The 24,541-nt window shown below is 42.6% G+C and overlaps 1 protein-coding gene across 3 annotated transcripts in view; it reads left to right on the plus strand.

Moving 5' to 3' along the window:
- Positions 1 to 24,541, plus strand: part of Ccdc148 (coiled-coil domain containing 148) — a 231,765-nt gene that overhangs the window by 157,352 nt on the left and 49,872 nt on the right. For all 3 annotated transcript variants that reach the window (XM_050124064.1, XM_050124070.1, XM_050124081.1), the window contains one exon: positions 21,598 to 21,716. In XM_050124064.1, the coding sequence (XP_049980021.1) occupies positions 21,598 to 21,716 (119 nt within the window). The remainder of the gene's footprint in view (positions 1 to 21,597; positions 21,717 to 24,541) is intronic.

The following is a 24,541-nucleotide window of genomic DNA, read 5'->3' on the forward strand; positions in this document are numbered from 1 at the left end:
GACACTCTTTCCTCATAAAAAGGCAGCAGAGGAGACAGAAGCTCTGCCATGCCTAAGACCTCACTGGAGGATGGCTTGACAAGATACCCTTTTTCCTAGCATTTCTTCCCTGTGATTTATCTTTCAGGGCTCCTTTGCTGAGATAGTGTTTTAGATTGTGTCTAGAGCTAAAGTTTACTCTACAGGTAGCCCAGCACCCTGGATTATGTTTTCTCCATGGTTTAAAACTCCAATTGGATAGACTATTTCTACTTTTCGTGGTTTCATTTCAAGATTCAAGGAAGATACCAATTAACCACAATCAGCTAAGTTATCTGATAGGTAATTTTCACAGTTCTATGAATGAGCATAGGACAATTGTAAGAAACAAAATTGTTGTGCTAGATGGGGCCTTAGCTGACTGATCTGTAATATTGGGCTCTCCATCGCCCTTTCACCGTATGTAACTCTTAGGATGGTGCTAAAACACCATAGAAATTGCTCTGTATTATAGGATTTTAGGAGGTTCATTGTTATGGGATGTCAACTGTAGGGTTCCATGATTCCAAGGCAAGAGTAGTTTCAGCTTTTCTCCCAGGATGAAATTGTAATCAAGGCTCATAATAGAGACTTAATGTTAATCCCAAAGATGGGAGAAGAGCGACCACTGACCTAAATCATCATGGCCAAATTAAAGGAAGTAGTTAATTAAAGCAAGCTTTTTCATCCATGCACACAGGCTGCCTCCACCTACTGTGGGGGTTTGAGTGGTCAGCATTGGATACAAGGAAGTCAAGATTTTTATAGCTCAGGGGGGTACGGGGTTTCCACATGGGGGATTGGATGGGCAAAATACTCGGGGTTACAGGAGCAGATCATAAGCATAACACGGTAGTCCTAACACAGGGTCCGGAATCAAGGACACGGTTGCAAGGTGGGCATGACAAGGTAGCCATAACAGCAGGCATCACAGGAAGGTCTTCATACAACCTTATGAAACAAAGGTAGGATTACAAGATGCTTACTAACATTTTTTATGCAAAGACATGATTGCCATTCCTGAAACAGACAGTACAAAATAATTTGTAGTTTAGGTTACAAGATGGGCACAGCCTAATCCTTGAGAAACAGTTTTAATCATAAGCAGAAATGAACCTAGTTCATATTTAATATAAGATGACTTTTAAGCCTAAGATGGAGGAAGGCTGGTTCTCTTCAATATGACTTCCCTGGTGTAGTGTTTTGCAGTTCTCTGAAAACTTTTAGCCAACTCTTAACAAAGCACTGCAAACATTACTAGAGAAATCAGGATGCCACCAGTGGGTATACAGCCTTTAGTTTTACCTCAAACATTTTAGGAAGGAAGCTACCATTTTGTGAATTCTCAAGTCCATGTGGCATCTATTCAGGAAATGCCCAAAGTCACAGCTTCAGTGGGACGCTGGCTCTCAAATGTTCTGTCTCATACCCAGATTGCATGCCCCCTGCAGATAGCTGTGGGGAGGAGACAGTGTAAAACCAAAGGGCACAGGCTATCAAGCAATGGCAGTGAAAAGGGAGTGCAGGTTAAATGGCCTGAGATGCTCAGAAGATTCCAGAAGTTGCGTTCTCCCGAGAGAATTTATAGTTCATGCCAAAGCTGGTCCTCCCAGTGTGGGAACTTGTGGATCCATATGAAATAAAAAATTTTATAAAAACTTTGAAGTTTCCTTTGAGGTACTAATATAACTTGATGATGTTCTATCAAGTTTTTAGATACTGACCTAAAAAAGCTGGGGGTGGAGAAGGAAAGGTGGACACAGAATGTTGATAAAACTTAAGATCTATAGATGTAAACCCAACTTCTTTTGAACCATTAAGGATTGAGAGGAGCCAGCAAGTATATCTGACCAAGCTGACTTTGAAAGATGTCCCCTGAGATTCTCTCCCTAAACTGCTATATGCGTCCTTCCTCACCAGAAGTGGAAATAACAGTTTCTGCCCATGCTTAGCTTAGATCAGACACCAGATGACTGTAAAGCAGCGACATTATCAGAATGACCCAATCACAGGAGCCCTTTAGAGAAGGGGCCTGGCTGCTTGCCCAGGATGGCTAGAGAGTTGAAGGACAAGGGCACAACCTGCCATTGATGGCCCAAAGACTACGGGAGTCATCAGGCAGAGAGCATGGGTAGCCTTGCAGAACTAACCCAGTGAAGCAATGCAAAGCTCTAAGTCACAGTTCTGTGACCATAAGGAACATAATTCTGTCAAAATCAAGAATGAGATTGGAAGCAAAGTTTTCTCCAGATAATAATTCAGTTTTGCCCAAACCTTGGATTTCAGAATTATAACTTCAAAAGCAGGGAGCCCAGCTACACTGTGCAGAACTTCTGAATTATAGAATTCTGAGCGAATAAAAATCTTGTTTTATACTGCCAAATCTGTGGTAATTTTTATACAGTAATTAAAGAGACAAAACCCTAAAGTGGGTGCTAGAATCTAGAACACCAAACATGGAGAAGGAATTTGGAACTCAAAGTGAGGAAAAGCCAGAAGAATTTCGAGGCTATCATTTGGAGGTTGATTAATATAAAAAAAGACTAGATTACCTTCAACAATTAGTATAAATAGCAGATGTTAAAGATGTGGCTAATGAGGACCCTAGCAAATGTGATCAGTATTGGAAACAGGAGAAAGGCCGGTTACCATCAGGAGGTGCTAGAGTTTGGGGACACTGTGGAGTACAGAGAAGGAATTCCTGAGTAATGAGCTTCATAGAGCTGAGAATTTCCCAAGACACTGAAGGTGATGGCCTGGATTCTTTTTGAGGCTTATAGCTAAATGGAGGAGATAGATTTTGAAGAGCTGTTTAACAAAAAGGCAGCAGACTTGATGGGCTAGGAAAATTCTCAACCAGTTAAGAGACTCCTCTTGATGGACAATGTAGATAGTGGACTAGATCTACGATTATATACTCCTTTACTGAAGCCTTCAAGAAACAAAAGATCTTTATTTTAGAAGTCCTACCCTTGGATCTTTTGAAACTAGAAAGACTTGGGAAGCGGGGTGATGTTTCTTAGTCACCTCCAAAGACCAAAGCAATGAGAAGATTATCTAAGAAGACTGTGTGTGGCTTTTGTCTAATACATGAGAATCCTATGAAACACATAGGGTTTCAGTGTCTGGCATCCAGCAGCATGGAAGGAGGCTACTGTGTGCCCAGAATTCTACCAGGAAGAAGCAGAATGACAATGTCCCAGCTGTCACCCTGTGCTACCATTCATAAGGGGTGGGGAATCCTGAGCACGGAGGGCTGAATTAGTGTAAGTACTGGAGGCTAAGGTTGGCACCTACAGGCAACACGGCGTTCCAGATACGTCCTTTCTGGCTCAGACTTCCATCCAGGCTCACGAGGAGCTAAGATTCCTTATATCTTCCCTGTATGAGGGCAGGCTTGAAAGGGGACTGCAGATAGGGAAGGAGAAGGTGCTTCCTGAAGACAAGTGGCATTTGGAGACTAAGCTGTAACCCACATCTCATTTGGCCTTGAACCCTTGTGCAGGGTGGGGAATGGGTTTCAGCTACCTGAGGGCTAAAAGATGAGCATTCCCTACCAAGACTATTAGTTTGCTATCCCAAGGCAGGCCCCATGGCTCTGAAAGAATTTAAGGAGGCAGAGTAGTCCAAAGACGCCTTTGTTTTCATCATGTATTTGGCTATAACTATGGCACACTGGCAATCTCATTGACAAAGGAACCCAAAAGGATGCAGATTCAAAGATACTGAAGTGGATCTAAAGAGATTCCATTCCAAAGAAAGCTAGAGATGAGCCACTGTGGAAAGAGAAAGCAAAGAACTGCAAACTGGGTAGCAAATGTGAAAGGTTCCAGACTCAATGAGCCCATTACAAGTGGGGCATGGCTCCAAGCACATTGAATGCATAGGTTTTTTTTTTCCCCCTCACTCAGATCAAAGTTCAGGTATCACTTGCTAATTGTGTGACCACGGGGAAAATTGTCTTTATCTCCCAAGTTTCAGCGTTTGTATCTAACTTGCATAATATTGGAAAAATTGAGACAAAACATGGAAAACAGCTAGGACATGACTGGAACCCATAAAGCTCTATGAATATGGTTATTATTGATATTAATATTGTTGTAGCAGACTGGTAAGAACCAAAGGTAGCTAGAAACATACCATCGAATCGAACCGGACATTTCAAATAGCAATCACAGCTAATCATAACTAGAGGAAATAGTATTAAGCCAGATTCAAAAACCAGAGAGTCATGGGGCACAGCAAATTTTTATTTTTTCCTGGTTGTTCTTAGCTGGCGAAAGTAAGGTCCCCTCAAAGAGCAGTACTTGATCAGCACTGGTGGCTGCATAACTGGCTTTTAGTGCCAGCAAAGATGAAACTTTCTAATCAGAACAGAGCTTGCAGCTCACTGCAGTGATTCACCCTCAACTCTGCAGGGCCATTGATTCACTAGCGCATCCCCTGGGTCTAGGTGGCAATAAACTGCAGAATACAGACTCATTAGCACACAGTTCAAAAAGATAAAATGTACACCGTTTCTCATAAGCTTTATGACTTGCTGACTTTATTGTAAATTACACGCATATGCCTTCTGCTGTGGGTTCTGCTTTGAAATCAAGGTCTCCTTTAAGGAAGCAGTGTGCCTCCAAAGTAGTGCGCACCTTTACTTTTTCTTTCAGCATGGACTCTGCTGCCATCCCACAGGTAGTAATGTGTTGGGCTGTGTTTGCTTTCTCTCCACCCAGTCGCTTAATATACAGGGTATTGATATGGGCTCCTAGAGTAAGGTGTATCAGGCAGTATGAGGATATAATCCCAGTGGTCCAGATTGGCCGATTTTCCATCCACATACCTATTGTGTTCCAAGTGCCTTCCAAATGTGGTACATCTTATGGCCCGGTTCTTCAGTTTGCAAATTTCATGCCATTGTACAAGGACATGCCAACATACATTGTCCCTCTTCTAGTAGTTTTTAAAAGGCTGTATTTACCTGCCCTGCCACAAAGATAGCATACAATTCTTGCTATGTCACTAGAAGATTAGTAATACAGGAATATTTGAGCTTCAAAATTTATCAGGATAATAAAAGTATTGAGAAAAACAAAAATGATAAAATGGGGTGAATTATGTTGAGCTTGATATTAGTTAACTTGAATATGTCTACACACAATATATAAACGAATTTATATGCTCATATTGACAAACAAAAATATCTACACATATATTTCTAATGCAATTTTAAGAGTAACTCATGACCCCTTCAAGGAGTACTAATGATTACCTTAGCTCAGGGAAGTTAGATACCTTTGATCTCAATGCCTACACATCGGCTCCCCTTTCATTTCTTGGCCTTGTATCATCAAGTCATAGGTTTCTGTCCCTACTCTGGCCTCTGATCTGATTGCTTCCTAGGGCTAGTGCTCCCATCTTAGTAGTATTCTTAGTTTAGCTGTAGTTGATCAAAGTTCAGGTCCTGAAATAAACTTTTTGCCCCAAGTGACTACACTAGGGCTCAGCAACTCTTCCTATTAATCATCCGGTTTCAGTTTTGGCCCTTAATTGCCATCGCATGCATGTGTGCACCACAGAAACTGAGGGGCATGGAACCATCCTCCGCAATTTCCTTCCAATGCCTGCAACTGATTGCCTCTCATCCCCATGAAGTGCTCTGATGCTGAGGAAGGAGGGTGATGACGATTACAATGCTTTAAAGGAGTGGGGGGAAAGCCTTTGGAAATCATGGTGGTGCTTGGAAGACAGACCTTCAGAGATGGGACCTGTCCGCCCTGGCCAGGGTTCTCTCTGCTTCCTCTGGATCCTTTCCCCCATTCTGACTCTCTCCCCCAACCTGTGTTACAGAGACCAAGGCTGCTTTTTAGGGGGGAGGGAAAGACAGCTAACTGGATTGCAGTTATAATAAAATGATATAAAATGGAAATGCTGTCAATTTATGCAATATTTCACTTGCGCTAGCTGAAGCATCAACACAGAAGCACTGTGGTGACACTTAGCAATATGCTGACTGTCAGATGATTGAAATTGGCTTTCAGCACTTTTCATGTTCTCAAAACAGACATGACAGTGTGAGCATAGCCATGGCCTTTGGGGACCTTGGAAACATGTCTTTGAGTCCCTCCAAACAAAACTTGACCTCACTCTCATGAGACTTTGCAAATGAACCATCTGCACTAAAGCAAAGTCCCAGTGGAGCTGAGGAGCCAGGGAGCCAAGGAGCCTAGGAACTGAGGCCCAGCCTCTAGGAACTGCTCCCATTGGCTGTTCTCCGTCCTCTCAGCTGATAACTCCTAGCTGAGTTTTGCAGTTTGAGGGGGTGTTTTATTTATTATTTTTGCATTTCGAGACAGTTTCTCTGTAGCTTTGGAGCCTGTCCTGGAACTAGTTCTTGTAGACCGGGCTGGCCTTGAACTCAGATCTGCCTGCTTCTGTCTGCCAAGTGCTTGGATTAAAAGGCGTGCACCATCACCACTTAGCTTTATTTTTTTAAAAAAATTAGTTTTGTTTGTGTATATGTGTGCATGGGGGGGGAGACATAGGTGTGGGTGCCCATGAAGATCTAAAGAACACATCAGATCTCAGAGCTAGAGATACAAGCGGTTGTGAGCTGGCCTAGCATGGGTGCTGGGAACATCCTTGAGACCCTTCTGCAAGAGCAGTATGTACGCTAATCCACTGAGCAACCTCCTCAGCCCCCCCCCCTTATTTTTCATTTTAATTTTAGAATCTGATGAAGCAGCCTGACTGAATCAAGGAAATGTAATGGATAAATGTCATTTAACAATGGCTAGATAGGAGAAGACAGTAGATGTTTTATGCAGAAAGAACTCAAAATTAAACTGGGATTCCAATTTTCTCTTTTGAAAATTTAATATCAGTCCTCTAGGTAGTATTTTATGGGCTAAGGAACTAATGTTGAGCAGGACATTTAATTAACTGAAATAAATCAAGAATCACCTAGTGTAAAAAATACTCCCAGTGTTCTTTGGTATGTCATTAAAATTTAGACGTGAGCCTACTAACCTTAAGTGAACCGATTCTGCCCTGTTTACACATGAGACTGAAGTTGAAATCAGTTCAACATAAAGTCCACAAGTGACAGGAATTGTAGAATGACCATCCAGAGATGGCCAACGGTAAGCTTACTTGCTTGTTTTGAACTGGTCTTTTTAAAATGAAAATGTCAGTTTCAGAGGCGGCTTGTTATTGTGAGGACCCGAGTTCGAGTCTCTGACACAAACATAAAAAGCTGAGCCCTGTGTACCTGTACCCACAGCAGAAGTTTGCAGCTAATGCTCTTAGAGCTAGTTGCCTGCAGTTGTGAGCCAACAGGTGTGGGTGCTGAAAACCGAACTTAAGCATCAAAGTCATCCTAACCACTGAACCATCAGCTACAGCCCCCTACAGATTCTTCCTAAGAAGAGTTAAAACATGGGGCTCTTCATATAGTTTTTCCTTTTTTTCTGAGACAGGGTTTCTCTATGTAATTTTGGCTGTCCTGGAAATCTCTCCGTAGGACAGAATGGCCTCAAACTCAGATCTGCTTGCCTCTGCCCGCCACTCCCCCCCACCAAGTGCTGGGATTAAAGGCGTGTAAGTCCCATGCCCAGCAAGGGACCTTACTATCTGTTGTAATACAATTTTAAGGAAAGGTCATATGAAAAAACTGCTAGGAAAACCAAGGGCCAGATGTATTCTTTTGTACAGTATTTCCCAGTTAGCAGCTTTACAGAGAGAAATTTAAGGATTAATTCCAGGTGCCATGTTTGGCTATATTCCTAACTAAGTCTTGATTTTATTCATAATGATCAGATGGTGAACATTTATACAGTGTTTGCAATGTTCAAATGCTGCTCCTGTGTTCATCTTAATTCTGATGGATGGATAACCATGTGACTGTCATTTTGTAACCGAATAGAGGAGTTCCATAATTTCCCCAGAGTCACAGAGCCCTGAAGTGGGTGACTAGGGTTTGGCCTTAGAGGCGTTGGTCCTGGTTTATCATTGAAATGCTGGTTTTCTGATGCCCTTGTTGCGACTGCTATTTGTTATTAATTTTGAGATTAATCCATTTTGAGAAACCTCAGTTTCAAGAAGCCTCAAAACCAAAAGTATTGGAGCTGGGGTTATTTTCTCCCCCGCCCTACCCTTGTTCACACATTTCTGTCTAGCAGATAGGAAATGGGGAATATTAAAACTCTGCAGGAGTACACCTATTTGCTGTAGTGGAGTTGCCCTTATGTTTTAAAGATGCCCCAACCTGACAGTCTGTTTCCACACGTTCTTCATAGTTATGACTTCTGTAGGTTAAAACAAAGCATTGTAATTAAACATTCCATGAGAAATCAGATAATCACGATAAGATTATGTTACAAGCTGCTTTTAACAACTCCCCATTTTTATTATCCTCTTTGGTATCATTTTTTGAGCAGGGTTAAGGAAGATGAAGTTGCCATGACTGCATTTTTTTTAACATATTGACATTTTCACCAGAGTTTCCATAGGTTTCTACGATCCAATCTACCAACCCTTTGGAGTCCATACCTATGAACCTGACAGCCCTCTCTTCATAACGCTTCATAACCAGGTCCACTGAGCATTGAGTCTCATCGCCTTTCCTACTCAAGATCGTCCCAATCTTTGTCCCACCACTGTCATCTTCAAGATCTTTTGCAAATCTATGCCATAATGTCTTCTGTCTATCAAATCCTTTCTTGGTCCCACCCTTCTTCAGACAATACCGTCATTCCATAGCCTGAACTCAGTGTCCAGCTCCAAATTCGCTTAAATTTTATTTCCTTTAACACATGAAATACAGTTTTAATGCATCATGTGATATTTTAGTACATGTGTATGGTGCTTCAATCAGTGTAAATGTATCTATGCCTGTTATCTTTAAGGGTGAAACATTTAAAATTCCTTCCTCAAGCATTCTAAAAATGCACGGTAAATCAGTAGGGCTACTACGGTACAGTACGTGAGAATTTCTTATGCCTCTCTGGCTATGGTTTAGTGCTCTCTGATCACTTTTCTGTCCTGCACCCCCCCACCCCCCACCCCCCCACCTACAGTAACCACACTGCCCTCTCAATGTCTGAGATCAGCGTTTTCACTTCCACCTGGGCGAAATCAGGCGCCGCTTGACTTCCTGCCCTGGCTTGTTTTCTCTAAGCAATGACCTAGAGTCCAAGCCTGACAAGAGGTCAACTCTTACAACTCGTTTGTGTTCTTCCTAACTGTTCCTGTGTGGACGGGCACGTGGGTTGTTCTCATCTCTCCACTTATGTAAATAGTGCTTCCGCGAGCGAGCCAACGTGGATGCCTCTCTGCAGCACACCAGTTTTCTCCCAGCTGCAGCAGGGTCACGTGCAGGGTCACTGTGGTTCACATTTTTCTGGTGATTGGTAATGAGGAACACTTTCCGTCTTTAACTCTTGAGCCCCTGCAGCCTCCTACTTCAGCAACACAGCACTTGCCAGGATTGCGCTTGATCTCCATGCTCTGCTAGCTAACCCCAGTGGTCAACTCTTAGTCCTCATCTTTCTGGAACTACCACGACAGAAGTCATTAATAGCCCTGTGTCTATGGAAAACAATTTCATTTACTTCTAAGCAAGCCATTCTACCACAATGGTACTTTCTTCTCAGTTAACTTGGGATGGGTTTTCCGCATTCTTCTATTAAATTGGGATTGTGTTGGGGGCTTAGTCTTATGGATCTCTTGTGGATCTCAACTGTCTTAAAGTAACTTTACATGATTTATGTGCTGGATAGTATTGATTAATAGTCCTTTTGAAGTCTGCACTGACATACCCGACTATCTCAAATCTAAATGCCGGTGATGCGGTTCTGTCTTTCCCTCCAGACCTATCTCATCCTTTTCTTCCGGTTCTCCCCACCGATGGACTCTGTTCTCCCAGGGCTCAGCCCAACAGTCTTGGAGTCTTTGCTGATTCCTGTTTTCCCTTCATACATTTATCTTCTGACATGGATAGAAGCGGTCTTTAAATTCAATTCGAAGCATTGCAATGGCCTCTTGGTCTCCTAGTTAGCTACTCTACCCCCAACTCTTCCCGTCTCAATGTTCCACCTCCACAATCTTTTATACAGAGCAGCCATGCTCATCTTCGTAAAAACTTCCTCTGGATTGTATTCCCCCGGCCAGAAATGGACCAACACAGTTCCCATCCATTTGAAATAAAATCCAAAACCCACCAGTCTCAAAAGCCCTGTGCCTTGTTTTCCTCCCTGTGCAGTTCCAGCGTGTGCTGGATCTCAAATCCCACCCACCTCTTCCCACACCTGCTTCTGCTCCAGCTGCAACCCTCTTATTCCTCCTCCATGACATCTACACAGCCCTCTTCTCAGTTCAGCGAAGGACCCAAACAGACACCACACACTAGTGAGCACATCCTCGATGACCCTCTTCTCCCATTGTGACCTGTCTTGGCCTAGTTTTGCCTCAACGTTTTTCCCCTGGCATACATACTTTGTAATACTACCGTCACTTATTTTTCTAGAATGCACGCTTATAAGAAATGGGAATTTGTGGGTTTTTTTTTTCATTTTATTCCCAAGTGCATGGTGTGGGAACTCAGAATATTGGTTGGGTGTGTTTGCTGCACACCGCCACCTATAACCACTTAGCTGTAACGCAGCAGCACGTGCCTAGATGCTGAGGCCGATGCTGAGGCCGAGAGGAAGCCACGACAGTCCCAGGGGCCCGAAGATGTTAAATGACCTTGGGCGCATTATGCAGGCTGTGGGGGGCTTTGTTCTCTCAGTTGTAAAATGAAGTGTTTGGATTAAAATGTTCACAAGAATCACCTGAGCTCTAGGACATCATGATTGAACGACTCTGAGGCCTGATTACTTTTTACTCTCCCCGACAACATGTCTCAAAATACAACATCCTTCGTATATAAACTCCCTTTCTAATGAACAGTGAAAAGAGAAATTAAACAAGATTGAGCAAATTCATTTTAGCAGTGTCAACAGACGACATGATCATTATGTAATATTGCCCATCCTGAAAATAGACGTTTTCTCCTAAAGAAGCCATGACAGTTATTTTTAACTACACCTGGCATTTCAATTAAGAACGAGATAACTAATGTGTTTACCCAAGAATACTTTCTTGGCTCATCCTATTATATGGACATAGAATACAACACAACAGAAAGCAGCTTATTGCCGCCAGCTTGCTTGGGAAGTTCTGCTATGAAGGACTGCTCACCCAAGGGGCCAAAGCGAGCATCTAAAATGTTACTTCTGCAAGCATGTAAAGATTAGCTACTTCTAAATACTTATAGTCAAAGAAAATATCTCTGCCCTTCATTCAGTGACTCCTGGTTTGTCTGGTGTCTTCTTTGACCATGGCTTCTAGCTGCATTTAGCAAAGAGACTGGAAAGGAGAGAGTAGCGATAGCCCTCAGTTTCTTGCCCTGTTGGGTTGTGTTTGAGCGTCATTCTTTCTACTAAAGGTCCCTGCCCGACTGCTGCTCCCCCCACCACCACGCTGTCTCTTGTCTACGGGTAGCAAAGCATCTCAGTGTCGCTTTTTTGCTCTTTACTGCTTTGGCTCTTTAGGGGTGGGGGGGCTGCCACCCAACTCCTAAATAAAATCACACGGATGCGTCTTCTTTCTCATGAATGCCTGGATATTTTTCTAGCCAGATTTTCTTAACTTATCCCATATACTTTTTGCCGCCTCTAAGCTTTTTTTTTTTTTGCCTCTAGGCTTTATCCCTTTCTTTCTGAATCTTTTCTTTCATTCTTATTTCACATCTGGCTGTGTGGCCGGCCCCTGCTTTGCTTCCTTCCTTTTCTCTTGCTCCTCTACTAGTCCCAGCTTACTGCTCCTATTTATTCTCTCTGCCTGCCAGTCCCGCCCACCCTTTCTCCTGCCTGGCTATTGGCCATTCAGCTCTTTATTAGACCAATCAGATTTTTTGACAGGCAAACACAGCTTCACATAGTTAAACGCAACAGAAAGGAATGCACCACATCTTTGCATCATTAAGGGAACGTTCCACGTAAACAAAGGTGACACACCTGTAACTAACATTCTACCACAGCCCCGTGCAGCTCAACTCCTCGCTGCCTGCATGACCACTCTCCCTGTCCCTTTCAACTCTCCTTTGGCACATCTCTTAGTTTATCCTATTTTTTGCCATATGTTAATTGGTAAGAATCACCGATACGAGAAATCAGGAAGAAACTGAAGGGATAGGCATGCTGACATAACTGTCAGCAAGCTAAAAAAGAAGAGAGATTTTTGTAATTGGACGCGGTTAAATAAAAAAGAGGACTTAGTTCCCATTTGTTACTGATGGACATCATTCCAGTAAGTCAGAAGCTGGGACATATATCGAAGGGAAGAGTGATCTATCCTATTGGCAGCATTTTTAGTAGAAGCTTTGTATAAGGCCTTTATAAAGCCTATGTCATAGAATTAAATCATGATTCCATGAAATGTTTTTCTTTTTTCTTTTCTCTCTCTCTTTTTTTTTTTTTTTTTTTTTTTTTTTTTTTTTTTTTTTTTTTTTTTTCTTGTTTTTTTTNACGGGGTTTCTCTGTAACAGCCCTGGCTATCCTGGAACTCACTTTGTAGGTTACACAAGGTGGCAGAAAGCATTATACAACTATAGACAAGATAAATACTTTATACAGTGTCTTGCCATTGGGCTTGATACGAGAAGATAGTTTGAAAACTTCAGGAATGAATAGTAACAGTGCTCCTTGATGTACTTCTGAAAAGTGTGCTTTCCTTGCCTAAATTTTTAAAAAGCAAACCTCTGTAATTACAAAGTGTTTTATATCTGTTGCAGAAATGCAAACATACAAAATACTATGAAAAGCACTCCAGACCTGTGTCACTCCCAGGAGTTTTTTTTAACAGCAATGATCTTAAACGTTTCTAGAAACATAAATGTATTATTTTAAGCTTGTCAATATTCATATATTTCCCCCTTTCCTATGTAGTATTCTGTTGGAGCTGTGAACCCCCAGATTCTGAATTTCTTGTAAACAACTTGTTTTTCTCTGCTCTGAGACAGCTTGCAGCTGCTCTGAGCACGAGACCCTCAGGCGTTCATGATGGCAGGGGAGGTGGTTTCTGGTGGGTTTGGCTGGGGCCGACTATCCTAAGGATCCCTATAGCTGCCCTTGGACACAATAGAAGGGGCATTTTTGTTTCAAGGATGACCCGTGTCTCTTTGTGTCTTTGTGTTTCAATCTCCAGCCCCTTGCCTGGTTCACGAACTGTATGGCAATGCATAGAGCCCAAACAGGCATGGTGTGCCACACAGTATTCTTATTGCTTGTGTAGTGTTTCATCAAAGAATTCATTTGATAATCTCACAATTTGGGATATTTCCCTTTTCATTCGTTTAAGACTATAATGAACAAACCTATATGTTGACCTTTGTCAATTTCCATGCTTGTCATGCTTTAAAAGCTTATTTCTTAGTAATTACGTTCTCTGGGAGTCTTGTTAGTAAAAAGTTGTAATTATTTCTGTGTGTGTAAACATATGCATGCATGTATTCCATAGCACACATGTATAGGTCGCACGCAGTCTGTGGCACACATGTAAGGTCAGATGACAGCTTAAGGGAATTGATTTTTTCCTTCCACCATGCGAAGCTCAGGCAACCAGAATAGGGGGCAGTTGCCCTTATCCACTGAGCTATCTTGATGGTCCTGTTTCCGTATTCATAGTCTTATACAATTATTCAGGAGAAAATGTATGGTAGTTTATTCTCTTACTAGCTGGGGATGAACTTGTTTATCAGTTTGTAGTTCAGTGTCTGAAATAGTCAAGTTTGGGCCAAGGGAATGTGTCAGAAACATGAGCATTTGGATTCTGGCCAGAAAGAGACCCATGAAGTTCAAATAACCCATGAAGTTAGTTGTAAAATTGACTTCCTTTTTTGGATACCAAAGATCTAGCTTTGGTTTCCTGCTCATGTAGAGAGCTTTGATACGATAAAATTCCCTGCAAATTCACCACCGAAACACCTTTACAATTTAAATTTCATTTTAATAAGATGTACAGTATGTGTTTGTGTGTGGGCGTGTACATAGGTGCACACAGCTACCTAGGGAGTGCAGAATAGGATTTCAGATGTCCCAGCACCAGAGTTAAAAGTGGTGATGGACCACTTGGCCTGAACACTGGTCAGTAAACTGGGACCCTCTGTGTAGAGCAGCAAGTGCTCTTAATTGCTGGGCCATCCTTCTCTCCAACCCAATGCTAGGGTTTTTGTTTTTTGAGACACGGTTTCATTGTTTAGCTCAGGCTGGCCTCGAACTCAGAGATCTACCTGCCTCTGCCTCCCAAGTGTTGGGATTAAAGGCATGTGCCATCACCACCCGGCCTGATGCTACTTTTTTAAATTCAGAAATTTAAGTCAGGTCGAATCACTGAGATGTTATAGTACAACGTTCAGGAGAGATAACATTGACTGAAAGATTTTGAGAGTAAGAGTGGCTAAGTGTTTAGCATCAAATAGCTTGATTTGGCTTTCCCAAGCAACTTGACTCAGAGGGACCAGGTATGCATGGTTTGGAGATTAATTATCATGTCCCAATGACATTATAAATTAGTTCAGTGATTGGTAAGGACTTGTATCAAGCTCAATGACAGACTACTGTATAAAGTATTAATCTTGTCTATAGTTGTATAACACTATCCCTTTCAGCAATACTGGGATTTATATGAGCTAAACCCCAACAGTATTTACTTCAATGCTTCTCTCCTATCTGTATTATATTTCATTGCATCAGTTTAGCAGATGAGTTGTGAAATATTACTTTAACTATGTAGGAGGTGTGCTACATTTGTTTATCTGCCCACTATTACTTTAACTATGTAGAGGTGTGCTACATTTGTTTATCTGCAGTCTATTACTTTAACTATGTAGAGGTGTGCTACATTTGTTTATCTGCAGACTAACTATGTAGAGGTGTGTTACATTTGTTTATCTGCAGATTGTTACTTTAACTATGTAGAGGTGTGTTACATTTGTTTATCTGAAGATTATTACTTTAACTATGTAGAGGTGTGTTACATTTGTTTATCTGCAGACTATTGCTTTCTATGTAAAGGTGTGTTACATTTCTTTGCATTTGTTTAATTACATAGAATTATTTCTTGTTTGTTTCGCCTTGCCTGTCTGTGAGGCACCTGAATGGTCTAGTAAAAAGCCAAATGTCCAATATCTAGGCAAGAGAGAGGGATAGGTGGGGCTGTCAAGCAGAAAGAAGCAGAAATCTAGGCTTGAGAAAGGAGGAGAGATGAAGGAAAAAGAGAGGGTGACGCCTGGGGCCAGAAGTCAGGAAGCCACCACCCAGCCAAAACATGAGAAGCAGTGGAGAAAGCAGGACACACAGAAAGAAAGAGAAAAAGCCCCGAGACAAAATACAGGTGAAGAGAAACAGGTTATGTTAACAGAGCTGGGGGTGGGGGGTGGGCAAGCATAAGATAAGGCCGAGTAAGGCCGAGTATTTCATAACTAGTAGGAAGTCTCTGTGTAATGATTTGGGAGCTGGTTGGTGGCCCAAAAGTAAAACAAAATCTGGTACAGTGAGTCTTTCATTTCCCTCCTAAAAGATGATACTAGATACAAGATGCCATTGTATAAGAAATGTCAGGGGCTGGAGAGATGGCTCAGTGGTTAAGAGTACTGACTGCTTTTCCAGAGGACCCAGGTTCAATTCCCAGCACCCACATGGCAGCTCACAACTGTCTGAAGATCCAGTTGCAAGGGATCTGACACCTTCACACCAATGCACATAAAATAAAGTTAAATAAACCATGAAAGATATTTATTAAACATGTCCCTTGCCTTCTAAGAGGTCATACATTATGTGCCAATGCAGAGGTGCTTGTACTATTATGTGTTACGTGTGTTAAATTGACAGGAAAAAGTATAAAATGAATGTTTATTATAATGCCCCGTCATGCTTTTATATATGATAATGCTACATTGTTGTATGGGGTGACATTTTGCAGGTCAAAAGGAGAAAGGATGGCTGTAAGTTGAAAGGGAGCTATCTAAATAAATTAGAAACCAGAAGACGAAATCACAGTTTGCTTTGTCTTATTGCTTTGTTGGAAAAGGGACTGAATCTTTTAACCTTTGTGTCCCATATTGTCTGTGTGGCTGGTTAAGTGTTATGACCTCCTGCTGCAAAGTGATTAAAGTCCTGGAGGTAATAACTCCGGAACACAGTACAGAAGTCTGTTTGTTCAAATATTCGATATCACAAAGCTAGCCTGAAATTAGAGGCCACCCCTTTTCCTGTGATAAAGCTTATGCTTTCTATCTATAAGTAAGAAACTCTTATTTCATGGCGAATTTAATGGCTGTTTGACATTCGTCTACGTTTTTAAGGGCACACTCTGATGTATGCTTACAGCATATAAACACCATGCTTTCTAGTAGGATTGTTAATAAGAAACAAATTGTTTTTGAAGATTGCTAAAGGAAGATAGGATATAGAAACAATTTAAATGCTCTGGAAAAACTAGTATTGCATTTTGATCCATAACTCTGTGCAGAGACTCTTTTCCTTGCTTTGTCCACACATTCACTGGTGTAAGTCTACTAAAATGACCATGATGGGGAACTCTGGAAAAGGGACCGCTTGCATCCAGGACAAATCAGCATCCCCCGGAGGAAGGCAGGGCGATGAGAGCTTGTTTTGTTTTGTTAGAAACTTCATGTCCAAGTTAAGAACTTTGACATTCGTTTTATCACTTACATTAACTGTCTGAGCAGCCTTCACTTGAATGTTTTAAAGATTACACAAGAAATCTAAAGTCCAGTGCATCTAGGCTCTGTGTCTCAACAAGTATCTCAGAGGTCTAGTTGAACGTGCTCAGCCAGGATTTTAATTTGAAGCTTGCAGAGCCAATAATTCTCGATCCACGCTTTCTGCTCCTATTAATTGATGAGAAGTGAATGGAACACTCCTTGGGGAAGTACTTAGTCCAGACTTCACCCTCTTACAAATAAAACCGCTGGATCAGTTCCAATCCACAACTGTTATTCTTGGGCCAGGGACTAGGAGAAGTGTCTGCTCATCTAACAGTGACCATCTAAACTCCAGTGTATGCCAGACACCGTATAAAGTACAAGGAATACGGCGCTAAATAATAAAATCCGTATGGGAAATCCTGTTCCAAGGAAACAAACGATGCTCTAGCAGGCACACCTCGCCGTATCTGGGAGAGGAGAAAGGAAGAACGGCTAAGAAGGCAGTGCTGAAGGATAAGTCTTAAGAGGGCCAAGAGGGGTTTCCCAATCAAAAAGGCAGGGTAGCACAACCCCAGGCGAATAGCTAAGGCTCCCTAGGCCGGGAACAATCCCAGGAAAGAGCCACGTGAAAGAATCAAGGTGAGGAGCATAATGAATAATAAGCCGAGGGTCCTTGCTGCGGGGGAGCTTGCTGCTTGTTCTAGTCCTGACAACATAATGAGATGTCATAATGAGGTGAGAAGGTAAGCCGTTCTCCTAGGAAAAGCTGTGAAAATGAAGCTGTAAATAAGGCTGGCACCTTTTCTCCCTAGTCTTGGACAGCAGATATTTTCCTGTAAACAGATGCTTCATTTGGGGCCCCCAGGACTGAGATCTCCCTGCGGCAGTTCACACCTCCAGATGTCCATTGTGTCTGTTTAGAGGTATTGTAGGCATATCAGGATCTATTCACCAAAAAGTGACCTTCGGCTTCTTTTCCAAGCCTGCTAGGAACCCGGTCTTTCATCTCAGTTACTAATGCTTCAGTCTCACAGTTGCTAAAGCAAAATACTAGGACTCGCTGCTTGCTCTTTAGGCCAGGCCTTGAATATACAAAGCTTCGTAACAAGCATGCTGATCCCACACTCAAGCGCGCTTCTCCCCACTACACTACGCTCCAGTTCTTAGCCCAAGTGACCACCTTTGCCCGACATTTCTAGGTGATCTCCAAACTCCTTGGCACCTCACTCTTCATTCTCCACCTAACAGGCAGAACCTTTTCCATGCAGAGTCACACCTCGTCACTGCTGGATTGAAATTCCTTGTGTCAGAGTCATGGACCCCCAGCTCTCCAGTTTGGACCCTAGCACGACTTACCAACCAATTCTAGTCTCCTGGATTTACCAGCCGATTTTAGTTCAGTCTCATCTTGATTTCCAGAACATGGGAGCTCTTTCCTCACCAATGCTACTGAATCCACAGCTTCCATGTCCCCCACTGATCTCTAGCTCCACAAAGGCTGTCTTGCCATCCTCTTTCAACCTTTCCTCCAAAAGTCCCGTTGAAAGCATCCGAACACGACATCTAATAAAGCCACCCGAACTCTTCAGAAACATCACCCTACTTATTTCCTTCTTAGGAACTAGCAGGATATGTAAGGACTTGTTCACTCATCTATTTCTTTACTGTGTCTTTCCTCTACTAAGTCCCAAATTGATGAAAAATGCTATAAATACCACATCCTAAGTAAGTAGTGTATGGTATGTGGCTCCAGGCGTGTCCTTAATAAATATTTACTGAACAAATGAGGGCCAAAGCCGATAATGTTTTGACAGTAGACTTAAAGGTTAATGGAAACATACAGGAATACCAATTATTGATAAAAAAAAAGTTGAAATGATTGTTTGATTCTCTGGTGAGTCACCAGAGAAGGCGGCATGTTTGCCTGGATCATTAATCACATATTTGGATTGACTACTTGCGCCGAATTGCTCTTTGTTTCCCTGCTGTTTGGTAAACCCTTCCTCTGTAGAAGGCAGAGGTAAGAATGCTGTGAGCGGAGAATAATATAGACGGAAAAGTGGAAAACAGTAATCGTCTTAGATGCTTTAACGAGAAAGAACTTTGAATGCCACGTTGCTACCGTCTTTGTGGTTTCCAAACAGTCTTCTTCCCTGAAGATTTGGGCTGGAGAGGTCTGTGTTTAGTTGTATCGCAGAGGAGGCAGCAGCACAAAGACAGCAGAGGTAGGATAATGAGAGGGACAGGTGGTAGAGCAGGAAGATTTAAGAGTTGAGACCACACGGGGTAAGGATTTTCCTGAGTCTTTAGAACGTGTGCTTATGACCACTGAAGGAAGGATAGCCCTTCCTCTCCTTGGTGTGGAGTATGAAGGAAAGTTAGAACTTCCTTGTGGCCTGTGAAAAGTGGGAAAGAGGAGGTGGGGACAGAGCAGAACATAGGGAATGTGTCTTGGAATGTTGTTGAGGGATTGGGAACTATTGACAAAGAATTCATTAAAAAAAAATCGTCACTGAAGATCCACCAAAGCCATGAATTCTGTACCTATTCATACAATTGTATCATTAATCAAATGGTTATTCAGTGTTCTAGCAGACACTCAAAGTGCCAAGATTAGTAAATCACATGTTTTGCAATCAAGCAGGAGAGAGGTTGTACTAGTTAGCAAAGCCTCATGTTGAGGGTCAAACCAAACTCTACTGAGCTAGAACCCCGAGGATGGAGGTGGAGAGGAGCCAGCTCTTGTCAGAGTCTGTTGCTTTATAATTGAAGATTTTAGGAGTAAAAAACCAATGATGGTCAAATGCCAAAGGAGAACACAGTTCCATAGAAGACCTATAAATATGGCAGCTTGAAAGGAAATTCGAACGTCGCCCAGACAGGCAGGGTAGGTTTGAGGTTATGACTCAGGTGCTGCAAGGCTTGACATGGACCTGGGGGTGCCCTGGAAGGCCACACAGAGCACTGACAAGAACAGGCAGAGGGTGCCATATTCAGACAATAAAAAAATGGAGACTAGATGGAATTATGTGTGAGAAAGATGTGATCGTGTTCTTAAAGTCAGAGTTGATAGCAAACAAAAAGCACTCCCCGGGATGCTGGTCAGAGACCTAGGGAGCTCTCTACCACAGGACTGCAGTCGCAGCAGGAAGAGGTGCTCTGACCTGCAGAGCTGTGAGAAACCTTTCAGACCAGGTTTCCCAGGGTGCAGCTCAGGACTGAGCTCTGCGAATGATGAATGACAATGACTGCAGGAGGAGAAGGAGGAAGAGAGGAGAGGTGGGAAGAGAGGGCAAAAGAAGGAAGAACTGAGGTATGGAGGGAAGAAAGGAGAGGGACTAAGGGAAGGAAGGGGGATAGCGCATATTCTCACATACTCTCGGGTCTGCAAAAGGCAACACACCCATTCCTGTCAGAGACCACCGGGCTCTAGCAGCCTGTCTGCAGAGAGAATGCTGCTCTTTCTCCCAGGCCAAGAGTAAGCACATGTCATTGTGTTGGTGTGACCAGGAGAAAGAGCTCTTCTGTCTCTTTTTCAAACTTGCTTTTGAAGTAGCAGCAGCACCTTGAGAATGAAAGATACTGTTTTGCAAAAACAAAATAAAACAGAAAACTATAAAGATCACTTATAATTGCAATGGAGATGCTATAATTATTATCCTGTCTGACACTTGGGGATTCCTGGCATTAATCACAAGGGCTGTACTGCTCCCCCCGCCCCCCACACCATCTTTGTTGCTGGCATCTTTCTGGTTTCTCTCTTTAAACTCTGTCTTGAGTCATGTTGAATGGGTACCACTTTGTGCCACCTTCCCCTGCTGCTGCGGCATTGCTCTGACTGTGACCTTCAAATGCCTCTCTAGGCTGCCTCTTGAGAGGCTCTCAGGGTAAAGACCATGCTGCTAGGGCCAGCTGGGAAACCAATTAGCTTTTCATATCCAAACTCTCAGAAGACAAAGTGCCACACTGGAGGGGAGGCTAGCCAGGCACCCTGCGGAGCGCTGCCTGCCACCACGGAGGTGCCACTCGGTCGTTCATTTAGCAAGATCCAGCGTCTTGAGCCAGCAATATGGCAGCCTAGAGTAATAGAAGGGGCTTTTGTTAGCTTGAGTTGCCTAAGCATACTGGGGAACCCCGAAATGATTTCTCTTCCCTACAAAGAGTGCCTATTGCTTGCTTCCATTGAGAGAGGCAAAGCAGTCTCAGGAAGAACAATGCCTTCCACATTTGTGAACCCGAGAAGCACGACCTTTGTTTTACCACATAGGTCGAGACTACCCTTTACCACAACCTTGTTAGTTCGTTCTTTCCCTCCTTCCTCCCACCCATCTCCTGCCATTTCCCCGGGAGCATAAAGCTTTTAGCATCCGGCTGTCCATTAGCATAAATAAACCCACGCTTTTAAGGTAAAAATAGCTTCAAATGTTATATTTGCTAAAGACTGCATTACCATAAGAGAATAAAAATACTCCTGGTAACAGGTAGGTCATATGCTTTAGAGGCAGAAACACACTGTGTGTGTGCGCGTGTGTGTGTTTCCCTGAAAGGCGATGATTTCAGCCATAGATTAAAAGCCAGGTCTCAGTACACACTACATTTCCACTTCAGAAACCGTTAAGCGAGGAGAGTTCCAGAGACTTGTGCCTTTATGTTTTTATTTTTTCCCGTTGCCAATATTTTATAGGCAGTTCTAAAGCACAACATAAACAAAAGCCCATCCTTCAGTCTGATCTTGGTTGTGTGAGCAACTGGATGATTTGCCCCTCCTCCATTTTGTCTAGTGTTAATTCAAATGTGCTGTAACATTTATATGGCAGATAAGGAAATACTGGGCTGAGAAGCAGCAGAAGTGGCAAGACATGGAAATGAGAGATCTCCAGCGACTAGAAGAACTGACAGCATTCATGGCTGAGCAGTCCGTGAAAGACAGAGAAAGGTAACGGAGGGACTTGAGACCGTGATTGTGAGCCAGGGGAGCGCCTACTGCAAGATGTTAGGATAAGCGGTGATCAGGGCGAGGGTCTTTCACATCAGATATTGCCATTCAATATTTATATCTACAAATAGATAAAGCGATATATAGATAATATAGTTTAAATTCTCACTTTCATACTTAAGTCTCTAGTTTTCCATTTTGGTCCTTTGATGGCTTCCTAGTTAAAGATCTCACCGAGGGCTTTCTGGCAACTGGTCGCTCACTGCGTGAGTGAGATGATGCTGGTGGCTGCTGTGACTTAATATCTTGACCCAGGAGGAGGAAACCATTATTTTAATAAGAAAGGGGTCCACGCGCTGTGACTGAGGCTAAGAAAGACAATCCACAATTACACAGAGCTGGGTTGATGTTCCAGTGAACTCTGTGCACCAGATATGAAAATGTACCCTAGAGTTTTCCTACAATTCTGTAACTGCAGAGCTGGGCAGGACATTTGAGATAATGAGCTCCGTCTTTTTATTTTATGAGTTACACCAAGAAATTAAAACAATGTTTTTTAAAGATTACCTTATCGGGGCCTAAAAGAGAACAGTAAAAATCCTAATAATTTGGAAAGGAAAATCCAAAAATAAAGAGATCAGGAAACCCCTGTTACATAAAGAGATCAAGGGGACACAAAGGAAGTCTCTAGGGCTGAGGGAGAGTTCCTATGGAAGAAGTTAGAATTAGAACCTGTCTCTGGAGTTCTAGGTGCTCCTTGTCCCAACTATCTCCTGGATCGTCATCCTTAAGGATGTCTCAGTCCTTAAGAGTTGAATATGGAACCAAGAGGATAGCAAAGCCCGAGCTTCAAAGTCAGGTCAAACAACCAAAAGGGCAAACGGCAAGTGAAGGCCAAGATACAAGTGGCTATCCTCGGACAGCTGTGATGTGACTCAGAAAGAAGTGAATGGGAACTCACCCCCCCCCCCCCATAGCCGTGCACCAAAGGGCAATGCAAAGGCGACGGTCAGGAGGCTGGTGGGGCTGTTTAAGCTCCCCCAGGAAGAGAAAGAGAGCCACGGGAACTTAAGGGAGACAGAAAGCAGCGCAGATGTGGAGTTCAGGCATTTGGGGCGAGCTCCTAATAGAACGGCTCTCATGGCGGGGAGCTTCTCCGATTGCAGAGCCATTTTCGGTCTTCGGCTTCCTGTCCTAGTAATTAGCAAGATTAGCTGATTCAGAGCTTCGGTTGAAAAGAAGAAAACGAAAATCAGATTAGTGTGTATTACATAACAGGGAAAAATAGCCAAACTGCAGCATAGCGAAAAGGGCTGAGGACCAAGCGCTGTAGCTCAGGATTTTATTCTTAACTAGGCTTTGAACAGTGTACGACCTTGGGAACATCCGTTGTTTACCTTCCTCCAGGCTCCGACTTGTCCGCTGGAAAACAGTTGAAAGCTGAGAAGCTGATTGCCTTAAATATATATTTTATTTATATTTTAGAATATTTTAAAACATGTAGTAATAAAGCCATTCTTATAGAAATGAAACCATTTGTATTAATGCAAGCTGCTTCTTGATGCCTGTCATTATGTACTGTCTTATCTGGAATTCATTGCTATTACCAGCTGTTTAAAGAAGTACATCTATATTATCTATATATACCCAGACAAAAATACAAGTGTAAGAAAAACCAAACATCTTTCAGTATGCTGCCAAATATAGTACCATTGTATTATTGAGCTAGAGCTGTCATAACAAATGTGTTCCCTGGGAGGTTTTGAAATCTGAGATTTATTTTCTTAGTTCTGGAGGCTACAAACCCAACATGGGCCAGGGTTCTGATGAGGAATTCTTCCCTGGTGTTTAGAAAGCAGCCTCTGACGGAGGCTCACTGCATTGACTAGGAGGGACAAGTGCCCTGATGTCTGCTCCTGTAAGGACACTCATGCCCTGGTAAAAGACTTCACCCTTTCCCAAAGCCACTGGAAATAAAAGCGTGCACATGTGAATTTGGGGCAGACGTGTCCAATGCAACCATCTGGAAGGAAGCAAAACGTGTTTGTCAAACTGAAGATTGTTAACTTAGCTATGTTTGGTTGCTGCTAGCAAATAATATTGGGGCAATTAGAAAAGGCGCCCTAGTCTGGCAGTGACGTGTAGTCAGGCCCTGCTGCAGAAGGGCAAACTAGAAAAGGTTCTGCTCCTGAACCATGGCACACAGAAGCAAGATCCGGAGCAACCTTCAAATGATCCATGGTAATGCTCAAAACAAAACTCTGCCTGTGCTTTAAGAAAGAGAATGTGCGGTTTATGCCTCTTCTGAAAACTAGCCATGGAGCCCTCCGGGATTTATATTCGTGAATGATGACTGTCTCTGAACCAGTTGATAATGATTCATCATTACCCTTTGATTGGCTACGCCACTTTATTATATATCACATTTCTAATTATGCTTTTATATCCTTATGGACTCTAAATTAGATTAAATAAAAGCTGATCTCTGTTTATGCTTCCGCATGGGCACCATGCGGTTCAATCACTCTCTTGGGCTGTCTAGCAGGACAAGTATTATCAAAAATAGCTACTCTTATGTCAGTTTTCTTTTACAGAATCTGTAGACTTTTTGCACTAAAATAATGTCAAGGAAAGCTGTTTGATATATACACAAAATCTAATCTCCAATCTAAAAATATGCGGCCAAAATAGCTTTCTGGTTCTTTTTTTTTTCCTCTCAGGTTCTCATAGATGTTGGTTTTTTTCCAGTGAAAGTTTAGAAATTCTCTTCATTGAGGTAGACACTTGTGAGCAAGAAGGTAATTTCAAGTTCCCGTTAGGTGAGA

The sequence above is a fragment of the Alexandromys fortis genome, unplaced genomic scaffold, assembly GCF_014885135.2.
Source record: "Alexandromys fortis isolate MF-2015 unplaced genomic scaffold, M_Fortis_MF-2015_v1.1 scaffold_8_9099976_23576923, whole genome shotgun sequence".
NCBI lineage: Eukaryota > Metazoa > Chordata > Mammalia > Rodentia > Cricetidae > Alexandromys > Alexandromys fortis.